The sequence below is a fragment of the Canis lupus genome, chromosome 27, assembly GCF_011100685.1.
Source record: "Canis lupus familiaris isolate Mischka breed German Shepherd chromosome 27, alternate assembly UU_Cfam_GSD_1.0, whole genome shotgun sequence".
Taxonomy (NCBI): domain Eukaryota; kingdom Metazoa; phylum Chordata; class Mammalia; order Carnivora; family Canidae; genus Canis; species Canis lupus.
Window position 1 is genome coordinate 41,935,165 of NC_049248.1, and position 22,954 is coordinate 41,958,118.

The window sequence follows — 22,954 nt, forward strand, 5'->3', positions numbered from 1 at the left end:
AAATAAAACTTAATGTGTGTGTGTCCGTGTGTGTGTGTGTAAAGGGGGGTAAGAGGAGAGGGGACCCATCCTCTTCCAATTTGCTGAGGCAAAAATCTCCCTGCTGTGAGAGCCACCACCTCCTGGGAAAAAAGCCAGTAGGTTGCCTCCTCTCTCCGTGGTTACATATTAAGCCTGCAACTGTTTACGCTCAATCTCAGCTACATTCTGTTCACCAGCTTCAGAGTTCCAAGTGCAGGTGCCCTCAGTTAATCATCCCAGCTCACTCCAGAGGCACTTCCAGCAGTGAAGGATGTTCCAGGCAGTCAGCCAGCCAGAGTCATTTGTTGTTTTTTTTTTAAACTGCACCATTGTGGTCCCTAAAGACTTGTTTAAAAAGTTTGGTTTTTGTTTAAAGTAGTTTCTTCAAATGAGAGGATAACAGTCAAAGGACAAATCTAGGACTTCAATTTGGACAATGAAAGAGACTGAATGAGAAACGAAGAAACCCCTGGTGGTGGCTACACTGGGGTGGGGGTGGGGGGCAGAGATAGAATGAAAATGAACAATAGACCAAAACACCGAGGAAAAATATTTTCTTAAAAAAGGCATTGAAGGTTACCTTCCAGAACAAGAAAACCAACTTTGCAGTCCTTTTGAAAAAACTATTTACTTTTTTCCAAATATTATTCCAAATATGTGTTTTACAGATAAAGGTCACTAGCGGTCAAAAACATTCCATAGAAAAAAGCATTTTTATAGACATTGGAAATAATTTTAATAAAAGGCAAAATTCATATTTATCTAGATGTGGCTATATTCCATAGGAAGATTTTAGCAACCAAAGTGCAAAGACAAAATGACTGTGGCTTTTCTTGCCACACAAACTATTGACAATCTCCCCTCATAGCCTACTCTTAATTGTGAACTGGGACACCAAATAGACGACATATGACCTTTAGAAATAGGGCTCCAATGGACAAGGGGACAGGAGGGTCAAGCATCAGAACAAATTCAACAAATTCAATTCAAAGTCCAGTCAAAGGCCCATTAGAGATAAATACAAGTTGTAGTATCACTTTTACAGGGTTGTACCACTTAACACTATTAAACCTAATCAATCCGAATCAAAGCTAAGCACACTCCCATCACTAGTTCTGTCCTCATCCAATCCCATTTTTATAAAGGCTCTACATTATAGCTTAGTTCGTGTTGGGGGAAGGGGACCTTCCAAGTTCTCAGAAGGAGCCATCCTAAATCCTCTGTCCAATCTTTCTTTACCCTGCCCTCCCACCTCCCACCCTGAAACAAGTCAGTCTTACCAAAGAGGTGTGGCTTCTGTCACTGTCTCATGGAAATTAGTTCTGAATAACACCAGAGAAAGATCAGTCCATGAGCAGCATTTGGCTTTAAGCCAAAGGGATGCGGCCGCCCCAGCCCTCCCCCCATCACAATGAATTCCATATTCTCCCTTCTACTGCTGTAAAGATCTCCCATCTAAAAGTTCCCAACAACGACAGCACAAGGTGTTGATATTACATTACTTGAGGAGAAAGAGAGGGAGATATATATAGTTTTAATAAAACTCCCATGCACAATTAAACTTGATTAAAAGCCTGGAGAATGCTAAAAGTAGTAATGAGTACAGGAGGCTGCAGAGCAGAGAGTACAGGTGTGCCCTTCCTTGCTCAGTAAATGCTGGCAGGTAACAGGAGACATGACTTCACTTAAGCATTGGAGAAGCAAAAAAGTTGCCTTGTCGTCCTAGGTTGGTGGCAGACTTGCTTTTGCTCCCAAACCTAAAGAGAATGAACCGAAAAAGTATTCCATAAAAAGAAGGTCAATAAACAACTCTAACATTACTTGATATTATCAGCTAAAAATAGGAAACCCTCAACAACTACTCTGTAAACTACTCTTTGTCGCCTGAGAGGAGAGAGGGGAAACAAAACCTTTAGGCCCTTCTCAAAAAGGGGTCATTATGGCTCCAGATTAGCTTTCAAAGGCTAGCTGCTAAGCTGAGGCCTCATTCAATTTTCCCTTTGATAAGCTTCACTATGCTGGGAAAAGAGGTCTAAGGGAAGAGTCCTTTTTTACTTCCTAAGCCGGCCAGTTCCACATACCTGGGTGTGTTCTTGGTGAGGGTGGAGCGTACTCTCTGTGACAGGGAACTAGAAGAAGGAGTCTTGAGAAGCTGATGCTCAGGAGTGGTCACGGGCCCCAGTAAGCTCACTTCAATCAAAGGTAAGACACATTTTTAAAGGAGGGGCAAAAAGGAAAGCACCCTTGTGGGTGTCCAGTTTTGAGCTGAATATTCTATGAAGCACTTAAGAGCTAAGGTTAGAGACCCAAGCAAAGCCCCAGTGATCATTTTTGTCATCGTCTCTAACACACCAGTATATCTTTTGAACCATGCAGGCCTCTGATCAATGAATAGCTGACATTTGTTTCCTGATTTAGGCCATTCTCAAACTCCAACATTCACAAATCTAATGTCTGACCACTTGATTCTGACCAGTGTTAAAAAAACAACATTCTTTCTTTAAAAAGATCTTGTAAAAATGAGAGATCAGGTCTCCAATGCCAGTACAAATTGGAAGAAACCAACCTCAAACATTTTTGGTGGCAATACAAAATGGCAAAAGCCTTTAAGAAATCAAGTTGGTGAAACATAAAAATGTTCAAGCCATTTTTGTCTTTTTTTTTTTTTTTAAATGTTCAAGCCCTTTAATTCAACTATTCCCATTCTTGGGAATTTATCATTAGGGGAAAACAAAGGTAGACACATATAATGCTGATAGCAGCATTATTAGTAACTATGGAAAATTCAAAAATAACATCAACCTCTAGTAGAACATGTTAAGTAAATTACAGTTTATGATCATAAAAATGATAAAATTATATAGTAACAGGAAGAGTTCTCACAATATGCTAAGTGAAATAAGATCAAATCATAGCTGAATCGTTATTATATTTCTAAAATATCCATATATATAACGAAAAGAAGAACCATGTTCCATAAAAGTGAAAAAAAAATTAGGATGATAGAACTGTATAAATTTTCTTTTAATGTTAGAATACTCACAATGAATTTAATTTTTACTGAAGAATATGAATTCCAAACAGCTCTAGCAAAGGCAGAGCTGACCTTTGCTAAAACCAGGAACAGAGTCAGGTCCCTTAGAAACACAACTTGGGCCTTACCTTTACTACTTGGTGTCTGCGGTGTTGAAAAGGCATTTGAGTTTTCAATGACATGAATGGGTTCAATGTTCTCTTGTTCCACCATCATAAACTGACTCCAGTATTCCAGGGGCAGGGAAAGCAGGCGCTCTACCACCTAAAAAGCCACTAAATAAGTTAGCACACTTCCAAAGCTCAGGGCTTATCTCCCCCCGGTCTCTCACGTTATCACGTCACACAGGTTTATACATGGTTATGTATTTTATATATATGGTGGACTTGCCTACCTTGGGCTGACGCTTGATGTCCTGTAACATAACCACTGGATCTGGATTGGGCACAGCATGGGCAACTATGGTAGGCCCAAAGACTTTAGCCAGATTGGTCACATCCATTTTAGTGTTTGGGCTCTGAGCCACTCTAAGCAAGAGAACATTCATTTAAAAGACTTGCTCTTCTGCTTAAACACAGACCACAATATAAGATCTACCAGGGAACAATTCACCCATCACATTTCCTCCCTAACACCCAACCCACATTATGTTCCCAGTGGCAAATTCCCAAACTCCCCTCCCAAAAGTGAGTTTCTGCTGTACTCACCTCTGCAAGTGAATCATGAGAAAAGCTAATGTGTCTCTGTTGGCCTGGGGCAGTTCACCAACAGCCTGGTACATGGCAGCTATGCTGTTGTCCTCATCTGTGATTTCTGTAAATGAAAAGAAAGCACCAAGAGGTCTGACTTCTTTCCCTTGACAGCGTGCTTCCAAGTGATCGACCACAAAGTCTCATCTATACAGTAAGCTTCTGAAACTTCTGATTAGGTTCATGACTGCATCAAACTCCAGTTTCATTAACAAGCAGAACACTGGCCAACAGCTCAATATTAGAAATCAGAACCTTTAAAAAAATATCAGCTCCTGCAGTTAGGGAAAGCAGCTAGCAACCCATATGCTGGGGAGGCAGGCACACAACTGCACTGACTATAATTACCAAGAAGGTGTTGGTTTTAAGACATAGTCAGGGCCCTACTATGGACCAGATACTAAGTGCTCAGGCAAAGCACCATTAAACAAAGACCTTGCCTCACTGAACCTACATTCTATAGGAGGAGTTAGTCAAAAAGCAGGCCTTGATCAGGTAGTGATACACAGTAGAAGCTAGAAAGTAATGGGAACAGTTACTTTGGACAAGGTGGTCAGTCAGGAAAGGTGTTTCTGAGGACTAGATACCCAAAAAGAAACCTGAAAAGAAATAAAGGAGCAAATCATATAATACATTGCAGGCTGATGCAACAGCCTCAAGATGGGAATAAATTTGGTTATGTATCAAGAACTATGTACCAAGTATTCCAGGATAAATGGAGAAGAAAGAAAGAAGGGAGGGATTGAGAGAAATGATACTAGAGATGGAATCAGGAGCCAAATCAGACAGGTGGGGCTTTTGGGGCCATGTTAAGGACCATGGATTTATTCTGAGAGTGATGGGGAGTCACTGGAGAATACTAAAGACAGAAGAGACGTCATCTAATTTAAATTTCAGAAGGACCCTTTTAGGTACCGTTTGAGGATCATAGTGCAGAGGGCAGGAGTAGAAAGAGGAAAATGAGTAGGTTCCTCCATCACTCCAGGGTGAGAGATGTCAAGAGTGGTAGTAGCAGGAGTGGCAAATTTCAACTTTAACTTTTTTTAAAATATTTTATTTATTTATTCACAAGAGACACACAGAGAGAGCCAGAGACATAGGAAAAGGGAGGAGAAGCAGGCTCCATGCAGAGAGCCCGGGACTCCAGGAACATGCCCTGAGGCAAAGGCAGACTCAACCATTGAGCCACCCAGGTGTCCCAAATTTCAAGAATTTCAAGTTTAAGATAAATTTTGGGGATCCCAGGGATCCCTGGGTGGCGCAGCGGTTTAGCGCCTGCCTTTGGCCCAGGGCGCGATCCTGGAGACCCGGGATCGAATCCCACGTCAGGCTCCCGGTGCATGGAGCCTGCTTCTCCCTCTGCCTGTGTCTCTGCCTCTCTCTCTCTCTCTGTGACTATCATAAATAAATAAAAAAAAATTAAAAAAAAAAATTTGGGGGGATCCCTGGATGGCTCAGCAGTTTAACGCCTGCCTTTGGCCCAGGGCGCGATCCTGGAGTCCCGGCATCGAGTCCCACGTTGGGTTCCCGGCATGGAGCCTGCTTCTCCCTTCTCCTGTGTCTCTGCCTCTCTCTCTCTCTCTCTCTGTGTGTGTCTATCATGAATAAATAAGTAAATAAATCTTAAAAAAAAAGAAAAAGATAAATTTTACAAGACATTTGCTGGCAAGATATGCCAACGGATTAAAGGTGGTGTGGGGAAAAGGAATCAATGATGGCTCTAAGTTCAAAAGGACAGCATCAAACTTGACCCCAAAACAAACAAAAACTTTGTTTAGACAGGAAGAGGATGGGCACCAGGAACACAGATCGTTATTCTTCCATCAAAGCATTTATGCATCCACTATGTTGCATGCACCGCACTGGGCAGGAAACGAAGAGTCAAAATAATCCTGCCCATGTGGAACTCACAATCCAGTATTAAGATCTACTCTTACCTGCTGCTTCCATGAAAGTCTTGTTTAGCCGAAAGGTCAGAAGGGGTTCTTTGAGGTTTCGAAGGAAGTCCTTCAGGAGGCTACAAATAGCATGGATATCATCCACTTTGCTGAGGAGGGGTACAGTTTTCACTCTGAGGAATTTCTCTTTCAGCTCTTTTACTGTTCGGTCACAGCCAGAGATCCGATACAGGCCTGTCTATTATTAAGGTGACACTTTCAGTTAAGAACTCCTAATTATTAACACAAATAACAAATTCACGATCTCTGCAGATTAACTTTTTTCTTTAGAGTCGGGGGCAGAGCCAGACAGGTGTAGGGCAGAGGAGAGGGAGAGAGAGAATCTTAAGGAGACTGACACGGGCTCCATCTCATCACGACCTGAGCCAGTATCAAGAGTCGCTTAACCAACTGAGCCACCCAGGTGCCTCTGAAGGTCGACTCTTACCTCAGTCAGCCCTCTCTGTTCAATCTCATTTACACAATGGACAACAATGGACGGGATCATTGGAGAAGTCTGGGACACATAATCTGCCAGCATTCCCTGAAAAGGGAGAGTTTTAAATTATTATTTATATCACTTAGACCAGCAAATCAAGAGGAAGAGGAAAAACCATCTCCAAACTAATACTGAGGCTGGGACATCATGTCTACTTTTAAATTCCTATTCCCAGAGTATATATTAGATCAGAGACTCTCAACTATACTTTTCCTACAACCACACCAGGACTGATTTATGGTCACATATACCACACTCTTGGGTGAACAAGTAGTAAGATGGACTGGCTACAACTCTGCCCCCGCTGGTCCTCTATTCAAGGGCCTCAGAAAACAAGAAATAATGAGATTATACGTATGGCCTTTAATAGGAAGTAATTTATTATTCTAAAAAAGGAAAACCTTTTTTACCCCTAAATTATTCTTAGTAAGAAAAATTACTTAATACAATTAACAGTTGATCAGGACACAAACCTATCTGAAGGGGAGAGGTCCATGGTTCTCTATTGGAGTAGAGAAAATCTGTAACCGATTACACGCACAAATAAGAACTGTTAAGATTAAAGAAAAGTAACATTTGATTCGCTAGGGGCTGGGTAGCAGCATAATCATTTTGTTTTGAATCTTGTTAATGTTGTTCATACAACAAATAATTTCTTTATAGACTGAATCAGTTTTTAGAAATAAGCAATCTAATTTTAATAGCCTAGTATGGAATACCTCTAACATAAGAGAAAGTACATTCACAGATGAAATCACGTGATGGCTGGGATTCGTTTCAAGATAATTTACTGGACAGGGCCAGGAGGAGAACAGGGGGGTACTGATAAGTCAAGCTTGGATGTGAACTAGTAATCACAACAGCTGAGTGACAGGAACCAGAGGTCAGTTGTCCTAATCTCTCTACTTCTGTGTATGTTTGAGATTTTATAAAACAGGAATAGCATGTAGAGAGGGGAAGGAGGAGAAGAAGAGGGAAGGAAGGAGAAGGGAGAGGAAGGAAGGAAAGAAGGAAAGGGAGGGAGGGAGGATGAACAGAGAAGCGGGGAGAAGGTGGAAGGAGGGAGGGGAAGAAGAGTCTGATGTAGAAACAGACAAACCCAAGCAGGAGTCTACTGAAAGTTAACATTTTACCATTTCTCTTCATCATTCCTGGGGAAAAACTATGCTTGGCATCACTAATTTTAGGATTAAAACTGACATTTAGCTTTGAAAAAGCCAAAGAAGCCATACCACAAAGACGGGCCCCACAGGTCGTACCTCTCCAATCTTGACAGGTGTTCCTATCAGAGTAGGAATGCAGGGAAGGGGACAGCGGTCCCGACATTCTGGATGAGAGACCACACGACAGTCTCGACACTTCAGAGACAGCTTGCCAAATTTTATCCGCTTGCCACATGGAACACAAGATTCAGGTTTAATAACCTGAGGACAAAAGAGGGCAGAAAGAACAGAGTGGTCTTAGAAAACTATCATCATCAATAGTTAATTTATTAGGCACTTAGTACCAAATAACTTCCTAATCCCTTTACACCTATTTGTGTAATTCTCACAATAATCCTACAAAAGAGGTTTTTGTTCTTTCTTTTAAGATAAGGAAACGGAAGCCAAAAGAGGCTGTGTCACTTGCATGAGGTCATCCAGCTGGAAGGGGGCAGTGTACACTAGAGGAAAGAATCTGTTGACAAGAAGTTAACAAAGTTTCCATATTAACTCTGCCACTTACTTTCCTGTGGCTCAAATAAACTCTTCTGAGCCTGTCAGATTGCTTAGGTTTTTATGAGGAAATCCAATGGGACAAAGGAAAAACATGCTGTATTCAAGCATACACTGTAAATGTGTATCACTAAAAAGCACCAACAATTGCTTCTGAAAAGTTGGCTTGTTTTAATTTAATATTCCTCACAGAATGTAAAGATAGACATCTTCTGTAACTGATAGTGAACCCTGAAGAGTGGAATTGAAAGAAGGAGATCTGACATTTAACTTTCTAATATTGAGTTATTTAAATTTGTTTCTAGTATATTTTACTTTCACAATCAAAAACTTAAGCGTGCCCAAAAGAACAAAGTGATCACAGATCTACCGTCTTAGAGACGAAGTCATGCAGGCGCATCCCTCCATTATTCTGCGGGGTGCCAGAGTTGTCTGTCTCAGTTTTTGGCTCTAGCTGCCTGCTGCTCAAGGTAGAGTCACTGTTCCAAGGCTGTAAAGTACCTAGAAAACAAGCAACTTTAAGCTTAATATTTTGTTCCTTCTGAATTTTAACCCCAAGTTTAATATAACTGGTAGATGACCAGTAATTTGTAACCATAATCAGAAGTGACTACAATCGCTATGCAGAAAAATCATTTCAAGAATAACAAGTTACCTGGAAAACTGTGTGGAGGTTCCTCAAAGAGTTAAAAATAGATCTGCCCTACAACCCAGCAATTGCACTGCTGGGGATTTATCCCAAAGATACAAATGCAGTGAAACACCGTGACACCTGCACCCCGATGTTTCTAGCAGCAATGTCCACAATAGGCAAACTGTGGAAGGAGCCTCGGTGTCCATCGAAAGATGAATGGATAAAGAAGCTGTGGTCTATGTATACAATGGAATATTCCTCAGCCATTAGAAATGACAAATACCCACCATTTGCTTCGACGTGGATGGACCTGGAGGGTATTATGCTGAGTGAAATAAGTCAATCGGAAAAGGACAAACATTATATTCATTTGAGGAATACAAAAATTAGTGAAAGGGAATAAAAGGAAAGGAGAGAAAATGAGTGAAAATATCAGTGAGGATGACAAAACATGAGAGACACCTAACTCTGGGAAATGAACAAGGGGTAGTAGAAGGGGAGGTGGGCGGGGGGTTGGGGTGACTGGGTGATGGGCACTGAGGGGGGCACTTGGCAGGATGAGCACTGGGTGTTATGCTATATGTTGGCAAATTGAACTCCAATAAAAAAATTAAAAAAAAAAAAAAAAGAATAACAAATTATAGGGCACCTGGCTGGCTCAATAGGTTGAGTATCTGACTCTTGATTTTGGCTCAGGTCAGGGTCTCATGAGTCATGGAATCGAGTCCCATGTAGGCTCCATGCTCATGGAGTCTGCTTGAAGATTCTCACCCTCTGCCCCTCCCCCCACTCTCACTCTTAAATAATCTATAGGAAAAAAAAAACAACAACGAGTTACATGTGAGTGGCATAGGGCAGGCTAGCAATCTAAAGGTAGAGTATGACAGTGTCCTGGCCTTCAGTAAGCAGCAGTAAGAAACCACCCACAACATCTACTCCCTGCCTCAAAAGGTTCTTAAAAAACCAAGTCTCCCCCAATTTTACTAGTTGTTTTACACAGGCAATTTAGTTAGAAACCCAATGGACCTGTTTTCCTTCGGCTTCTCATCCAATATGGTACAGTCTCAATTGTGGACACAGCTTCGATGGGCCCGCCATCATTGGGAACAGTCACCGTAGTTTTTGCAACTATAGATTCATTCCCCTGAAACAAAAGTAGAAATGAGGGAAGAACAAACATGTGAATCTCATTTCCCCTCCACTATAGGGTGTTTTGGAGTGGCTGAAAACTCCTAAATCTTGGCCAGGACTTAAGGCCCTAGCTCAAAACACTCAGTTGAAACCTTGTACTTTAGAACAGAAATATAGGTCACAGAGGCATACACATAAGCAACTACATAGAATCAAATACAAAACCAACAGTTGTTTACTCAGAGTGATTCCATTCATGTGGATGATAAGGATCCTATTATTACACAGAAAAACTCACCAAATCTCTCTCTCAAAATAACATTACAGCGTTGATTCAGGATTCTATTTATTTATTTGAGAGAGAGACAGAGAGAGCACAAGCAGGGTCAGGAGCAGAAGGGGAGGGAAAGGGACAAGGAGACTCCTCACTGAGCAGGGAGCCCAACGTGGGGCTTGATTCCAGGACCCCAAGGATCATATGTTTAACAGACTGAGCCACCCAGGTGCCCCTTGACTCAGGATTCTTAGTGCTTGGGGCCACTAATCTCTAATGTGTTCACAACCACAATTCTCTTGGCCTGACTATTCTTACCTGGTCTACTGTGGAGCCAATGGAACGAGTCTTCTTTACAGGTCCAGGGGGACCATCAATGAACTGTCGGCTACTAGAGCGCTGGAAAGGAGACAAAGACCAATTAGTTTAGTGCCAAATAGAAGACCTGAAGCACAGAAGATAACATTATTCCATTAGACAACTTGGGTACAAGTCCTAGGTACCAGGGCTATGGTAAATAACAATGTTAGTTAGTTAGTTAGTTAGTTAGTTAGTTAGTTAGTTAGTTAGTTAGTTATATATATCATTCTATTTCCACATAAAGCTTAAGTTGTACCAACACAAAAATGCCCTCAATGCCCTGGAAGAAACAACCAAGCTTTGGAAAAATTTAGATGACAGCACCAGAAAAAGTAGAGCTGTAATCCTATCAAAAGACATGAAGTCTTTGGACACATATTAAGTACCCTAAACAAGCACACACAGACAGAGCTCTGCATATCCCATTATACACGTACTTCATCTGAAAATTTTTTAGAGTACAAAAGTCCTGCGTAAAAATTCCTATGACAACTCAAAACAAACTTAAGTAAATCCTTTTCCAATATATGAATGAACTGAGGCAGCCAGAACAGTGAAATAGGACAAGATTCTGTCCTGAGTTACTACCTCGAGGATTGGCAATACAGCCCCCAGGATGAATTCATTTGTAATAGGTGTTTAAAAATGATTAGAGCAACATAAGTCAGGAATGCTGTATCATGGAAAAACTTCTAGAGAAAATTCCTTTATTGTAATTTTGTAAAAACAACAGCAAAAACTAAATAAAACCATACGTACCCTCTTTTCTCTCTTCTTTAGTTTGAAAGTCTTTACCAAGGAAGAATCCCAATCCTGTTGACAATTACACTGCATTAGTTTCTCTCTGTGGTTAGGCCTCCCCTAAACCCTGTGCAAATAAATTTACAGAAAACTTGAAAGGCTTTTTTTTTAAGAATTTATTTATTTATTCATGGGAAATAGAGAGGTAGAGACACAGGTAGAGGGAGGAGGCTCCCCACAGAGAGCCTGATGTGGGACTCGATCCCAGGACCCCAGGATCATGCCCTAAGCTGAAGGCAGACGTTCAACTGCTGAGCCACTCAGGCGCCCCTCGAAAAGCTTTTTGAGACAGACTGCCTGACAATTTGGGGAGAGGGAAAGGGGAGGGTCTCAAGTGCTATAGCTATAGAGCTATGGTGAGTTAACTTGCTTTATCTCCAAAATTGAAGCTATTATAATAGAGTCAGGAGTCAATACCACAGAGGCAAGAAAAGGTTAAAGAATCAACTTCTGTCGTGATTATCTCCAGTGCCTGGCCCTTTATTTCTGACTATTTCTGTAATTAGTTGTAGAACTCACAGAAGCTCAGGTACTATACTGATCAGGTTACATGTCCTTCTTGCTCTTAAGGGATTGCTATCATCTAACCAGACGTTCTGTACAATGTAGCCACTTAACAAGTTCTAGTTCAGGCTTTACATTTCTCAAACATCCTCTTCCTTGGGCCCCAACAAAGACATTCACCACTGAAGAATTTTTTTACCGTGGTCTAGTTTCACTTCACTTAAATAACCATTTACATTCACTTTTAGGAACCACCTATGACTTACTCCTGATAATCTCTGAAAACACAAAACCCAGAAACAGTAGAGAGCAAATGGTAGCTTAGCTAAATGAAATCTAAACTCTCCAATTCCTGGTCAAGTAATTTAATTTAGCTACTGATTATCTGATTCAGTTTGGATTATAACAGATACACCATATTTGGTCTAGCTCCCAAATCAGTTATTAATAGGTTCTAGTTTTACTATATATCCCAAACCTATTCATATCATTCTATATTTCAAAAAGGTGATACCTACTATTTATATCTATAAAATGGCAATGATTTCCCCAAACACTGATTTGGGATGTAATGCTCCTAGCCCATTTAATAAGTAGTTGTCACTTGTTTCACACTATCAGAAAACCAACCAGGAATTACCTCCTGATTTACTGCTTTGTTTGCTAGCTTTCAGCCAGTAAAATAGGAAAGATACACAAACCAACAAACCACCAGTATCCTGAACATCAAAGATTGAAATATCAGAGATTACCTTTTATGCAGAAATCATTGTAAGTTAAGAAAAGGGTGCTGCCCCACAAAGGTAGGGTAACAAGAGTTCAGACCTATTAACCATTGTTGAACAAAGCATTAGAGTCCCTAGAAACTTTGCCATTTTTCTGGCTGAAGTTCCAAGGCACTGGTTTCCTTCTAAATTGTGAAGTATGACTAAGTTTTCTCAAGAACCGAACTAACTCTGAAATAAGTCACAAGTCTATTCTCTCCAAGAGCAGCAAATAAGCCCTGCCTGGGTAGAATCTTGCTAATTTTTTTTTTTTTTTTTTTTTTTTTTTTTTGCTAGCTGTGGATGTTTAATAAGCCAAGAAGATACAGTCAATTAGTACATGTAGCTCACAGATCCGTTAAATAAATTTAACCTCATGCCAAATCCTGAATTCTATATTCTCACTTTCAGAAACTAAATATATAAGCCAGTCTCTTATAGCTTATGTGGATTTTTATTTTAAAATGCTAGCTCAGGGGTGCCTGAGTGGTGCAGTTGGTTATGCGTCTGACTCCTGGTCTCGGCTCAGGCCATGATCTCAGGGTTGTGAGATTGAGCCCCGCTGCGTTGGGCTCTGCACTCAGTGTGGAATATGCTTAAAGACTCTCTCTCCCTCACCCCCACAGCTGTACACTCTTTCTCTCTCTCTCTCAAATAAATAAATAACCTTAAAATTAATAAAACAAAATGCTAGCTCAGTATCTATAACACATCAATTACTACAACAGTAATAAAGGAATATCAGAAGAGAGGACAGAAAGGAGATTCCCGAGGGAGCAGGGGTAAGAAAAATAGACAATTTTCAAAGATCAAACATTTATTACCAGCGATTCGTCAGTCTTGTCAAAACTGATATCGGATAAAATGGAACCAGATTCGTCAATAGTTGACAATCTAAATGAGTGAAACAAAACAGTATTAGATACAGAAGACTCTGGAAAGTAAAAATGCAAGAACACTCAGAACAAGTCACAGGGGTCAAGTAAAATCAGCAATTTCATAGCAGTGCCTTCCTATGGAGACAACTACAAGTTCAAAGCCTCGTTGTGCTGGTTTCTGTGGGAGAGTGTGTCTGTGCATGCACGAAGACACATGCAGCACACCTGTTTTTTTGGCAAAGACCTCGCAACATCAGTTGAAAGTTACAGTCAGGAGCATGGGTGCTACTCCTGCGGAACACGCTACTAAAAATTCATAGGCAGAAGAGTGAAGTTTAATCTGATCCCAATTGTGGTTGCTTTCTATAAGAAAGAGTATCACCCAGCATTAGCTTTTGAAGAAATTAAGCCCATATATCTTCTCAGTTATAAAGATTCCCCATAAAACAACCAGGCAACAAAATAAATAGCTCTAAGAGTGCTGACCTTTCCCTATGTATTGTATCGGGGGTGTTAAATTCAAAGCCTGGTTGAGACTATTTTAAATAGTGATGCAGTGAAACCAAAATTATTGTCTGGTCTGGGCTCAGAGGCCTTCTAAACCAGAAGAGCTACAAGAGCTCTCTGGAGAGTAAACATTCAAAGTACTGCTGAACTGCCACTTTCACCTTTAGGTTTCTGAGCAATGAGTGGAATTAGTTATTGATGTGCAATTTAGCACCAACATCAAAATTTTACCCATGGTGAAACAACATCCCAAGGAAAGATCAAAAACAAAATAAGATAAAAGGAAGTGGGAGGCCCTTGTGCCTTTATTTCCCACTCGCCCTTCCTCCAAAGTCTTTTTCTGCTTTATTCAGCACACATTCCAGAAGCAGTATATTTAAGAGTTCAGATAACAAGAACTTCCGACAGCTGCATTGCTCGTGATCAGATAACAACAGATGCAGTTTCCCCACCTTTTGTTCCCAGCATTGCCACTGGATGGTTGGCCTCTGTTGAGAAAAGCCAGAGCTGATTTTTGCTCCTCGCTTAGTTGAATGCTGCCAGATGTGTCACACATGAGCATCTCTCGAATCAGCTGAATCTGTCTTTCCTGCAGACCAAAGCAGAGTAAAACATCCTAACTAACCAGGGGAGAAAGCTTCACCTCAAATTTATGGGACGGGCAGACCAGAAGACATTAAAATACAGCATTATGCAAATGAGCCTTCAGGAAGCCTGCTACACCAATAGCATATTAATTCACATCAAGCCCAGATTGCGTCTCTGATTTCTGACTGGTAAAATGAACTCCATCTAGAATAGTGGGCTTTCTGCTACAAGACTTTTGGGTCAAGCTGCTAATTCAAGACAGTATTGCAAAATGAGAGTCCCAAAATAGATTTCACATAGCAAAAACAATTTAGTATCATTTTATCAGGACAATTATTGGCTTCCTCTATGGATCAAAGCAGCCACCCACCTTTCTAAATAGTGGAGCAAAATGCATTGAAATGGATACAAAGCTGTGACACACTGGAACCAGTCAATTTGAGCTTACTGAGGCATTTAACACTGTACCAAGATGGATTAGTGCCTCCTCATACAGGCTTTCCTTTGTACCATGACCCACCCTGGAACATCAAAATGATAGTGTTCTACCTTAGTCACATTGCTCAACTGGCAGATTACATCTAGCCCCTTCCCCTGAACCAAGGGCAGTAATGATGGAAAACCTTAGAGTTGTCTTGCCTGTATCAATAACAAAGTACTAGCTATTGACAAAAGGATGAGGATACTCTAGGTGGCATGAGACATCAACATCTTGTGACAGATCAACATGCTAGGAATCCCCTGCCTAATTTTAATTCTTTAAATTCTCATCTGAAATCTATGAAGTTATAGTTTCAAGTCTAAAAGAGAAAAAATATTTTAATTTCAGTCTATGAAGAACAGGATTCCTATGCTGCAATTTCAGCTCCAGTCAAGGCCAAGTTGTCAACGGATAGATTGCTTTTAGTTCTTTAATGTGGAAGAGGAAACTGAGTATAACTGGCAGATGGAAACATGACCAGATGATGCTGCCCCCTCCCCCCACTGCCATAGTTCTGGCATAGAGAACAATACACACCAGCTTTTCACAGTCAGCCTCAGCTCGCTGTCTCCGTTTGATCTCGACATCCACCTGATTGCGTGCATGCTTCAGCTTAACATCCAGAGCACTACGCTCAGTCTCTGCTTTCATCAAAAGATCCTTGTACTTCCCCAGCTCGTGGTCTGTTCTCTGACACTTTTTACGGAAATCCTCAAAATCCTTTGCCAACTGGATGAATTCTAAGGAAAGTGGGAAACTTCAATAATTTGAGCACCAAACATATTACAAACGTTCTAATGACGGAGTCCTCTAGTTAGTTTTCCTCCAAATACATAATTAAGGGACCAGTGAAACTGTAGGCAAAGCCAGCTGAAAATAACCAGGAGCAGATCTCGGATATATGTTCATCGCCCTACATGACAGCTTTGTGGAGAGCAATTCCTGTTTCGATAGGCCACTTACTTTGGCTTAGCCAGTGGCATCTGCTATGGAGTAAGTAACTCATTAGTCACCTGGCTCCAGATGTACTATCAATACTGAAAGCTCCTGAGCAGAAGGCAATCAAAGGGGGATACCTTTGGGGCAGCTGTCACGCACCAAGACAGTTACAGCTATAAAACAAAAACAGCCTCCTTTAGAGTCACACATTGCTGCGCCAGAGAGACGTTAAACAGCAAATTCAAATATAACTGTTGTAGTATGCTCCAATAGATGTAGATTAATATTATAGACATCTAGGCCTGCAATTCCATTCAACTATATAATTATACAAATATTGATTTGAAAGTAAAGAGCCAATTTGCTTGTGCCGTTTAACACTGCCCTGAAGGGTGGATAAACATTTTAGTGGGAAAGACACAGGAAGAACAGATCATACTAACTTTGGGTGAGTCACTGTTGGTGGAATGTGGACTCTTTCCACATGTCTGCAGAGAGCATCACTTCCAAGATGGTGCCTCAAAGCACGATAACCCTGGTGGCATTCATGTTTGCCACCTGCTATTGGCAAAGACTGTTCCACACTGCCTTCCTATTTTCCAGTTACCCTCCATCAATTTCTATGCATCGCTCCCTACCACTACCAGGATGGAAGTTCCCAAGGTGTACATCTGCACCTGGCCAAACTAACCCAGTTTACGGCTGAAACTAGGCCACAGGCACACAAAGCTAGCCGATTCTTGGGTAGTAAGGGCACTTTTCCTATTTGAATTTAACCTAAGAGCATAGAAACAATGAATATAGTGTCCTTTTTAAGCAGTCTTAATAATTTGACTAAATTTCAAACTTACAAATTAGGATGGGAATTCAATCTAGAGAAAGCAAGTCTTACACATAAGGACACTTCAGTTTGTAACAAATGACAGGTTTTAAGCAGAATACTAGGATCTAGTTATCTTAGACAATAAAAGTATCAAAGATAGATATAGATATAGATATATAGATATAACTACAATTCAAATAGCTTTAGAGAGTATGTTGGTTTTGTTAACAGTTTAGAATAAATAACTAAATTTTTTCCTTCCTAAAGAAAAAGAAAACAGGGCAGCCCGGGTGGCTCAGCAGTTTAGCGCCGTCTTCTGCCCAGGGCATGATCCTGGAATCCCACATCGGGTTCCCTGCATGGGGCCTGCTTCTCTCTCTGCCTGTGTCTCTGCCTCTTTCTGTGTGTGTCTCTCATGAATGAATAAATAAAATCTTAAAAAAAAAAAGAAAGAAAACAAAATATCTTTTTGCAAATTTAACTATTTCAACAATGTAGATTAATAAAAAAAATTTTTAAAGAGCTGGTTCTTAGCCATGTTCACTCTGGCAATTTGTCAGGTACTGCACTTACGATTTGTATACTTTTCTAATGTATGTAATAGTACTTCAATTTCATAAAAATAAAGAAGAAATATACTTTTCTTTTTTTATATATAAATTTGTTTTTTATTGGTGTTCAATTTGCCAACATACAGAATAACACCCCATGCTCATCCCGTCAATTGCCCACCTCAGTGCCCGTCACCCAGTCATCCCCACCCAAGAAATATACTTTTCAACTACACATCTAAAAACTTTCTAGCTCCACACTGTGGTCAATTAAATGTTTCTGAATATAGTACTGCACACACACTCAAATATTTACTGAACTGAAAAACAATTTTGAGAATGAAAAGATTTCCATTGGACCTAATTTTGCTCTTTAGGACACTCCTTCTTGATAAGCCTTATTAAATTTGGGTTTTAATCCCTATTCATTGTTAATTGGCATACGTTATAGGTCTAACTGAATTGGACCATGGAACTCAAACCAAAGAGAGTATCAGTTCATTTCCAGAAAAGAATTCCTATTTTAATAGTATGAATGATTCAATTACTAGTTCAACCTAGTTTACGTTAGACCAAAACCAGAACATCTGCTAAGATGTTAACCAGAACTATTTACTTATGTATAAATCTGTTAAGAAATAAGTTTGCCAGAATGGGTCAAAATGGCACGTTAGATGACAGACCAAGAAAAATTCTGATACTGGAGATCAATAAGCATCACACTTTTTGGGTCAGTTTGTGAATCACAATTCCAATTTGGTACTAGCCCCTGTCATGAAGTACACATTCAAAAGATTTATTAAATTCAAATTATCTCCTTTAAAAAGTTATGTATATATTAAACTATGAAATGCATCTATCAAAAGAGAGATAAGGGAAATTTCCTTTAAACAAATTGGGGATAATCTCTGATTCGTTAGAAACAAAACAAAAAAACCCCAAGATTTGGTTCACAGCTCAGCAAATAGATTAAAACCGTCCCAGAGATCTTGCTTTCTCAGCTCACTCTTCCTCGGGCCTTTGCACAGCCTCTGCTTCCCTTTGTCTTCCCCACCATTCTCCAAGCTTCTTAAGGGCAAGGGGGCAGTGTCTCTTATCTCCAGTACCTTGCAGCACACAGTAGGCACTTAAGTATTCATTGCACAAATAAATGAAGAATTGCAGTTCAGATCAAATTTAAACTCCAGGCATCCAAGTCCACCTCACCAGTCTATTCAAACTTACCTCCCTCCCACCGCTACACAATACCCTTTTTCTTGTCCCTGCTCCCAGAACAGACCCATGCTTATTTCTGCCTTCTCCCTTGTGACCAAGCTGTGTACTCCAAACAGAATGCTCTACCTACACTCTTCTTTATGTATCCATTCTTCTAGTCCCATCTGTTCTATGAATCCTTTCCTAATCTGTTTGTTCCACATTACATTTTTCTATACTTCCCAAGAGCATGTATTTTGACACTTGTGTTATTTTCTGTTCTGAAACCTATCTCTGAAACTTAAATACCATAATCTTCCATGAAGACTACCATGTCATATACACTGTAGTTTTCACCTACTGTATATAGCCTAACAAACCTAGCATTGTGTTGGCACACAACATGTACCTGATACAGTTATATTTATTCCCAATTTACACACCAACAACATAAAAAAAGTTCGGGCAGCTCATGATAAAATAAAAACAGGAGATAAAGGGGCACCTGGGTGGCTCAGTGGTTGAGTGTCTGCCTTTGGCTCGGGTCGTGATCCCAAAATCCTGGGATCGAGTCCTGCATCGGGCTCCCCATAGGGAAGCCTGCTTCTCCCCCTGCCTGTGTCTCTGTCTCTCTTTCTGTCTCTCATGAATAAATAAAATCTCCTAAAAAAAAAAAAAAAAAAAAGAGAGAGAGAGAGAGAGAGATAAAAACAATGTAGACTGGGGAAATCAAAGATAACTAGGTTATTAAAAGTCATTTTATTTGAATATTAACCTTCACTCTGATCTTGCAGGAACCTTGGACTTCGCTAAAAACAACAACAAACCTATATAAAAAGGAGAGAGAAGAATGAAGTGACTGATGAAAGACAAGAACAAGGAGTGAGGGGGATCCCTGGGTGGCGCAGTGGTTTAGCGCCTGCCTTTGGCCCAGGGCGCGATCCTGGAGACCCGGGATCGAATCCCACGTCGGGCTCCCGGTGCATGGAGCCTGCTTCTCCCTCTGCCTGTGTCTCTGCCTCTCTCTCTCTCTGTGACTATCATAAATAAAAAAAAAAAAAAAAAAAAAAAAAAAAAAAAAAAAAAAAGAACAAGGAGTGAGGACACTTAACCATAGGAGGAATTCCTAGGATCAAAGAAGAGGACAGAGGGATCCCTGGGTGGCGCAGCGGTTTGGCGCCTGTCTTTGGCCCAGGGCGCGATCCTGGAGACCCGGGATCGAATCCCACATCGGGCTCCCGGTGCATGGAGCCTGCTTCTCCCTCTGCCTGTATCTCTGCGCCTCTCTCTCTCTCTCTGTGACTATCATAAATAAATAAAAATTAAAAAAAAAAAAAAAGAAGAGGACAGAGACTGAGATGGTTGCAGAAAGAAGACTCTAGAAGTCTGGAAAACACAAAGCCACTCTATTTCCTCAAAAGCCAACATTCCAAGTCAGGAATTTAGAGAGGGAGGCAAAACATACCACTATTTTATAACAGAAATCAATGGGAAGATAGAAATGTGTTTATAAAACAAGGATACCTGTAAAAATAAGTATCTTTTTTTTGGCATAATTACTTCCAAAGTATTTTCACAACTAGTATCTCGTTTTATCCCCAAATGCTCACAGCACTCCCACAAAGAAGATAAAGACATTTGAATTCTTATTTTACAGATGGAGAAACAGATACAGAAATAAGTTAAAAGCCTGCACTAGTTATTTAGACTCCAAACCTCAGATTCCTCCCTCTGCCCCCATATCCTATTGGCTGTCTCCTCCTAGAGATCTTATTAATCACAGTCTCTTCTATTCCATTTTTCCTTATTTCCATCTTCACAAACACCATTCGAGTTAGGTAGGGCTCCTTCTGACTCTTCCCTGAGCTATGACAACCACATCCTCATTAGTCTCTCAGACTCTACCTCTGCCAGGGTCATCTTCCAAAAGCTCTGCTGATTATGCCACTCCCCCTACTCCTACTCCCCTCAAGCCCCACACCCGCTTGCCTCCATCCTAATTGCCCTCTCTCACCTGTGTCTGTTGGGACCTTACCCTACATCTACAGCTATACTCAAACCCTACTTTTGTCCATGAAGCCATTTAGTCAGTCATTCCTTTCCCTCAACTCAACGTGTGCTAGAAGCTGTTTTAGGTTCTCACTAAATATTTGCTGAATGAGCCTGAATTTTAAGATCTCTTATTCAATACTCTTCCCCACTGGGTTCCAAAGTAATCCATCTTCTGAGATGATGTGACCTCAAAGAGAAACCTAATTAGTATGCCATCATGGTAACTGAGCTGGTATCGGATGATAGGGCCATGCAACAACTACTGAGAGAAAAAATAGAATATTGTTTTAAAGGCCTGTAAGTGGATAAGAGCTATTAAAAACATCAAATTAAAGAAAATGCTGAATGGCATAAGCAAGACACCATGCTAAGTACTGTGAAGATCTAAAAAACTAAAAAATAAAAGTTGAAGATGCAGTTCTTACATTACTTTTATGCCAATGAGGCTGACTTAAGAGCAATGCTTACTAAATTAGATATTAAAGAAAATCTGAAATAGAAGAGAATGGCAACCCAAAGAAAAGCTGATAAAAAATAATTCCCTGGGCAGCCTGGGTGGCTCAGCGGTTAAGCGCCTGTCTTCAGCCCAGGGCATGATCCTGGAGTCCCAGGATCAAGTCCCACGTCAGGCTCCCTGCATGGAGCCTGCTTCTCCCTCTGCCTGTGTGTGTGTGTGTGTGTGTGTGTCTCATGAAAAAATAAATAAAATCTCTTAAAAAAATAATTCCCTTAGATCACGTAAGTCAGGGCCATCAGCCCCACCTCTTTTCTCACTAATCTACCTCCCAGACCACTGTTCTATCACCACCTCCTTTTCCTCCCTAGCTTTCTATCTACCCAATTTCAACCCTTTCTAAGAATCAAATATATGACACAGATAAAGGCAGATGAATAGTCCCTTCTTCAAAATGAAATTTTGACATTTTTCTTCTCAACTGAAAATATTTTATAGCACAGAGGGAAAGCCCAGGAAAAAAAATGCAGACAACTACTACTCTAAAGAAAGAAGCAACATCCTGGGAACTTCAGATTTTACTCAGTTCATAGTATGAAAGTGATATTGGCAACTAATACCAAGTATTCAAGGGAAAGAGAATCTTGATAATGAAAGAAATCTGGGCAAACCCATTTAAGAACTATAAGAAAAAAGTGACCAGTTAAAATGAGTGTCCATTAAGCTTTGACCATGGATAAGTGACTATCACATTCTTTTTAGAAAGCCCCAATGAAAAACAATTTTAAGACTGGAACACACTTCAGCTTTGTAGAAAACCAAAATCTGAAATCTGTTTTTTCTCTTCACACAGGCCAGCTCAGGATGACTTACGGAGTTCATTTCCTTCACTGAGAAGCTCCACCCGGCGTACAAGCTGCTCAAACAGATTCCGCAAATTCAGCATCGTCGTATCCATCTTTCTGCCAAGAAATCAAATATACATTAGGGGTCCAGCCTTCTCCCCCAGACAAAAGATTCAGTAGCAATCCAATACAGCCATCAGTGACTAACATCTGGACTCTTCCATTTGTAGCTATCATTATAAGGATCTCAAGCCAACAATCGGTCTTGTATAATCTTTATTATAAAAACAAAGTCGGAATGTTTAACACTCATTTGAAAATCAGAGAAGCATTTCAGACCTCCAAATATAACACCCCTTCCTGCCTACTTCTTTTCCTCCACTCTGCAATCACTCTGGAGCTGCAAGGAAAGCAATTAGGGACAAGCATGTCAGTTGATTACTAGGTAACCAACTATAAAATGTGGTTCTTAGTCTATTGATTAATATAATGCTTTTGCCACTTTAATCCTTCTGGACTTTGAAGCCCTTCAACGTAACTTAAAAGGTTTATTTTTAATTTCATTTTTAGCTAGTACCCCTATTGCAACTGCCTTTTAAAACGCAGGACATGGTCAGCACATTTCCTACCAACGGCACAGATGACGTCACACAAGTGATTAAGTGAGGAAATCGCCAGCTCAGCAGCACAAGAATTATTTCTGTAATGCAGGGCTCTCTGCTGGACTGTGTGCAGGGACTATGTCTAATAAATTTATACTAAGTATAGGCAAAGGATTATGTTGTACCACATTCTGGCACCAAGGAGACAATACACCACCTTCACAGTTAGAAGGGCAAAGGAAAAAAATCATTTGCTACTGTGTTCTATATAGTGAATTTCAGGCTTCATATTTCCCCCCAAAGACCTGCTGATATTACATTAAAAACGGTGTCCTTGGGATGCCTGGGTGGCTCAGTGGTTGAGCATCTGCCTTTGGCCCAGGGCGTGATCCCAGGGTCCAGGATCGAGTCCCGCATCAGGCTCCTTGCAGGGAGCCTGCTTCTTCCTCTGCCTGTGTCTCTGCCTCTCTCTGTCTCTCATGAATAAATAAATAAAATCTTAAAAAAAAAAAAAATAGTGTCCTTACAAACAGTTCTATTCTGAATGGACTTTAACTGGAAACACTTTTAGGAAATAAGATCTTCATTTAACAGTCAAAAAAAGAAGACATCAACTG

At 40.5% G+C, this 22,954-nt stretch overlaps 1 protein-coding gene across 6 annotated transcripts in view; it reads right to left on the minus strand.

Moving 5' to 3' along the window:
* Positions 1-732: 732 nt before the first annotated feature.
* RACGAP1 (Rac GTPase activating protein 1) overlaps positions 733-22,954 on the minus strand; it is a 28,275-nt gene continuing 6,053 nt past the window's right edge. For 3 of the 6 annotated variants that reach the window (XM_038577615.1, XM_038577613.1, XM_038577616.1), the window contains exons 2-17: positions 21,764-21,852; positions 15,415-15,617; positions 14,261-14,397; positions 13,248-13,317; positions 11,114-11,167; positions 10,313-10,393; positions 9,616-9,733; positions 8,326-8,456; positions 7,500-7,664; positions 6,190-6,285; positions 5,742-5,940; positions 3,763-3,868; positions 3,450-3,582; positions 3,184-3,319; positions 2,103-2,211; positions 733-1,778 (exon numbers count right to left, since the gene is read on the minus strand). In XM_038577615.1, the coding sequence (XP_038433543.1) occupies positions 1,703-1,778; positions 2,103-2,211; positions 3,184-3,319; positions 3,450-3,582; positions 3,763-3,868; positions 5,742-5,940; positions 6,190-6,285; positions 7,500-7,664; positions 8,326-8,456; positions 9,616-9,733; positions 10,313-10,393; positions 11,114-11,167; positions 13,248-13,317; positions 14,261-14,397; positions 15,415-15,617; positions 21,764-21,848 (1,899 nt within the window). In that variant the 5' untranslated portion in view covers positions 21,849-21,852 and the 3' untranslated portion in view covers positions 733-1,702. Of the gene's footprint in view, positions 1,779-2,102; positions 2,212-3,183; positions 3,320-3,449; positions 3,583-3,762; positions 3,869-5,741; positions 5,941-6,189; positions 6,286-7,499; positions 7,665-8,325; positions 8,457-9,615; positions 9,734-10,312; positions 10,394-11,113; positions 11,168-13,247; positions 13,318-14,260; positions 14,398-15,414; positions 15,618-21,763; positions 21,853-22,954 lie in introns of those variants that run through there. The other 3 variants (XM_038577614.1, XM_038577617.1, XM_038577618.1) reach the window with 2 other exon arrangements.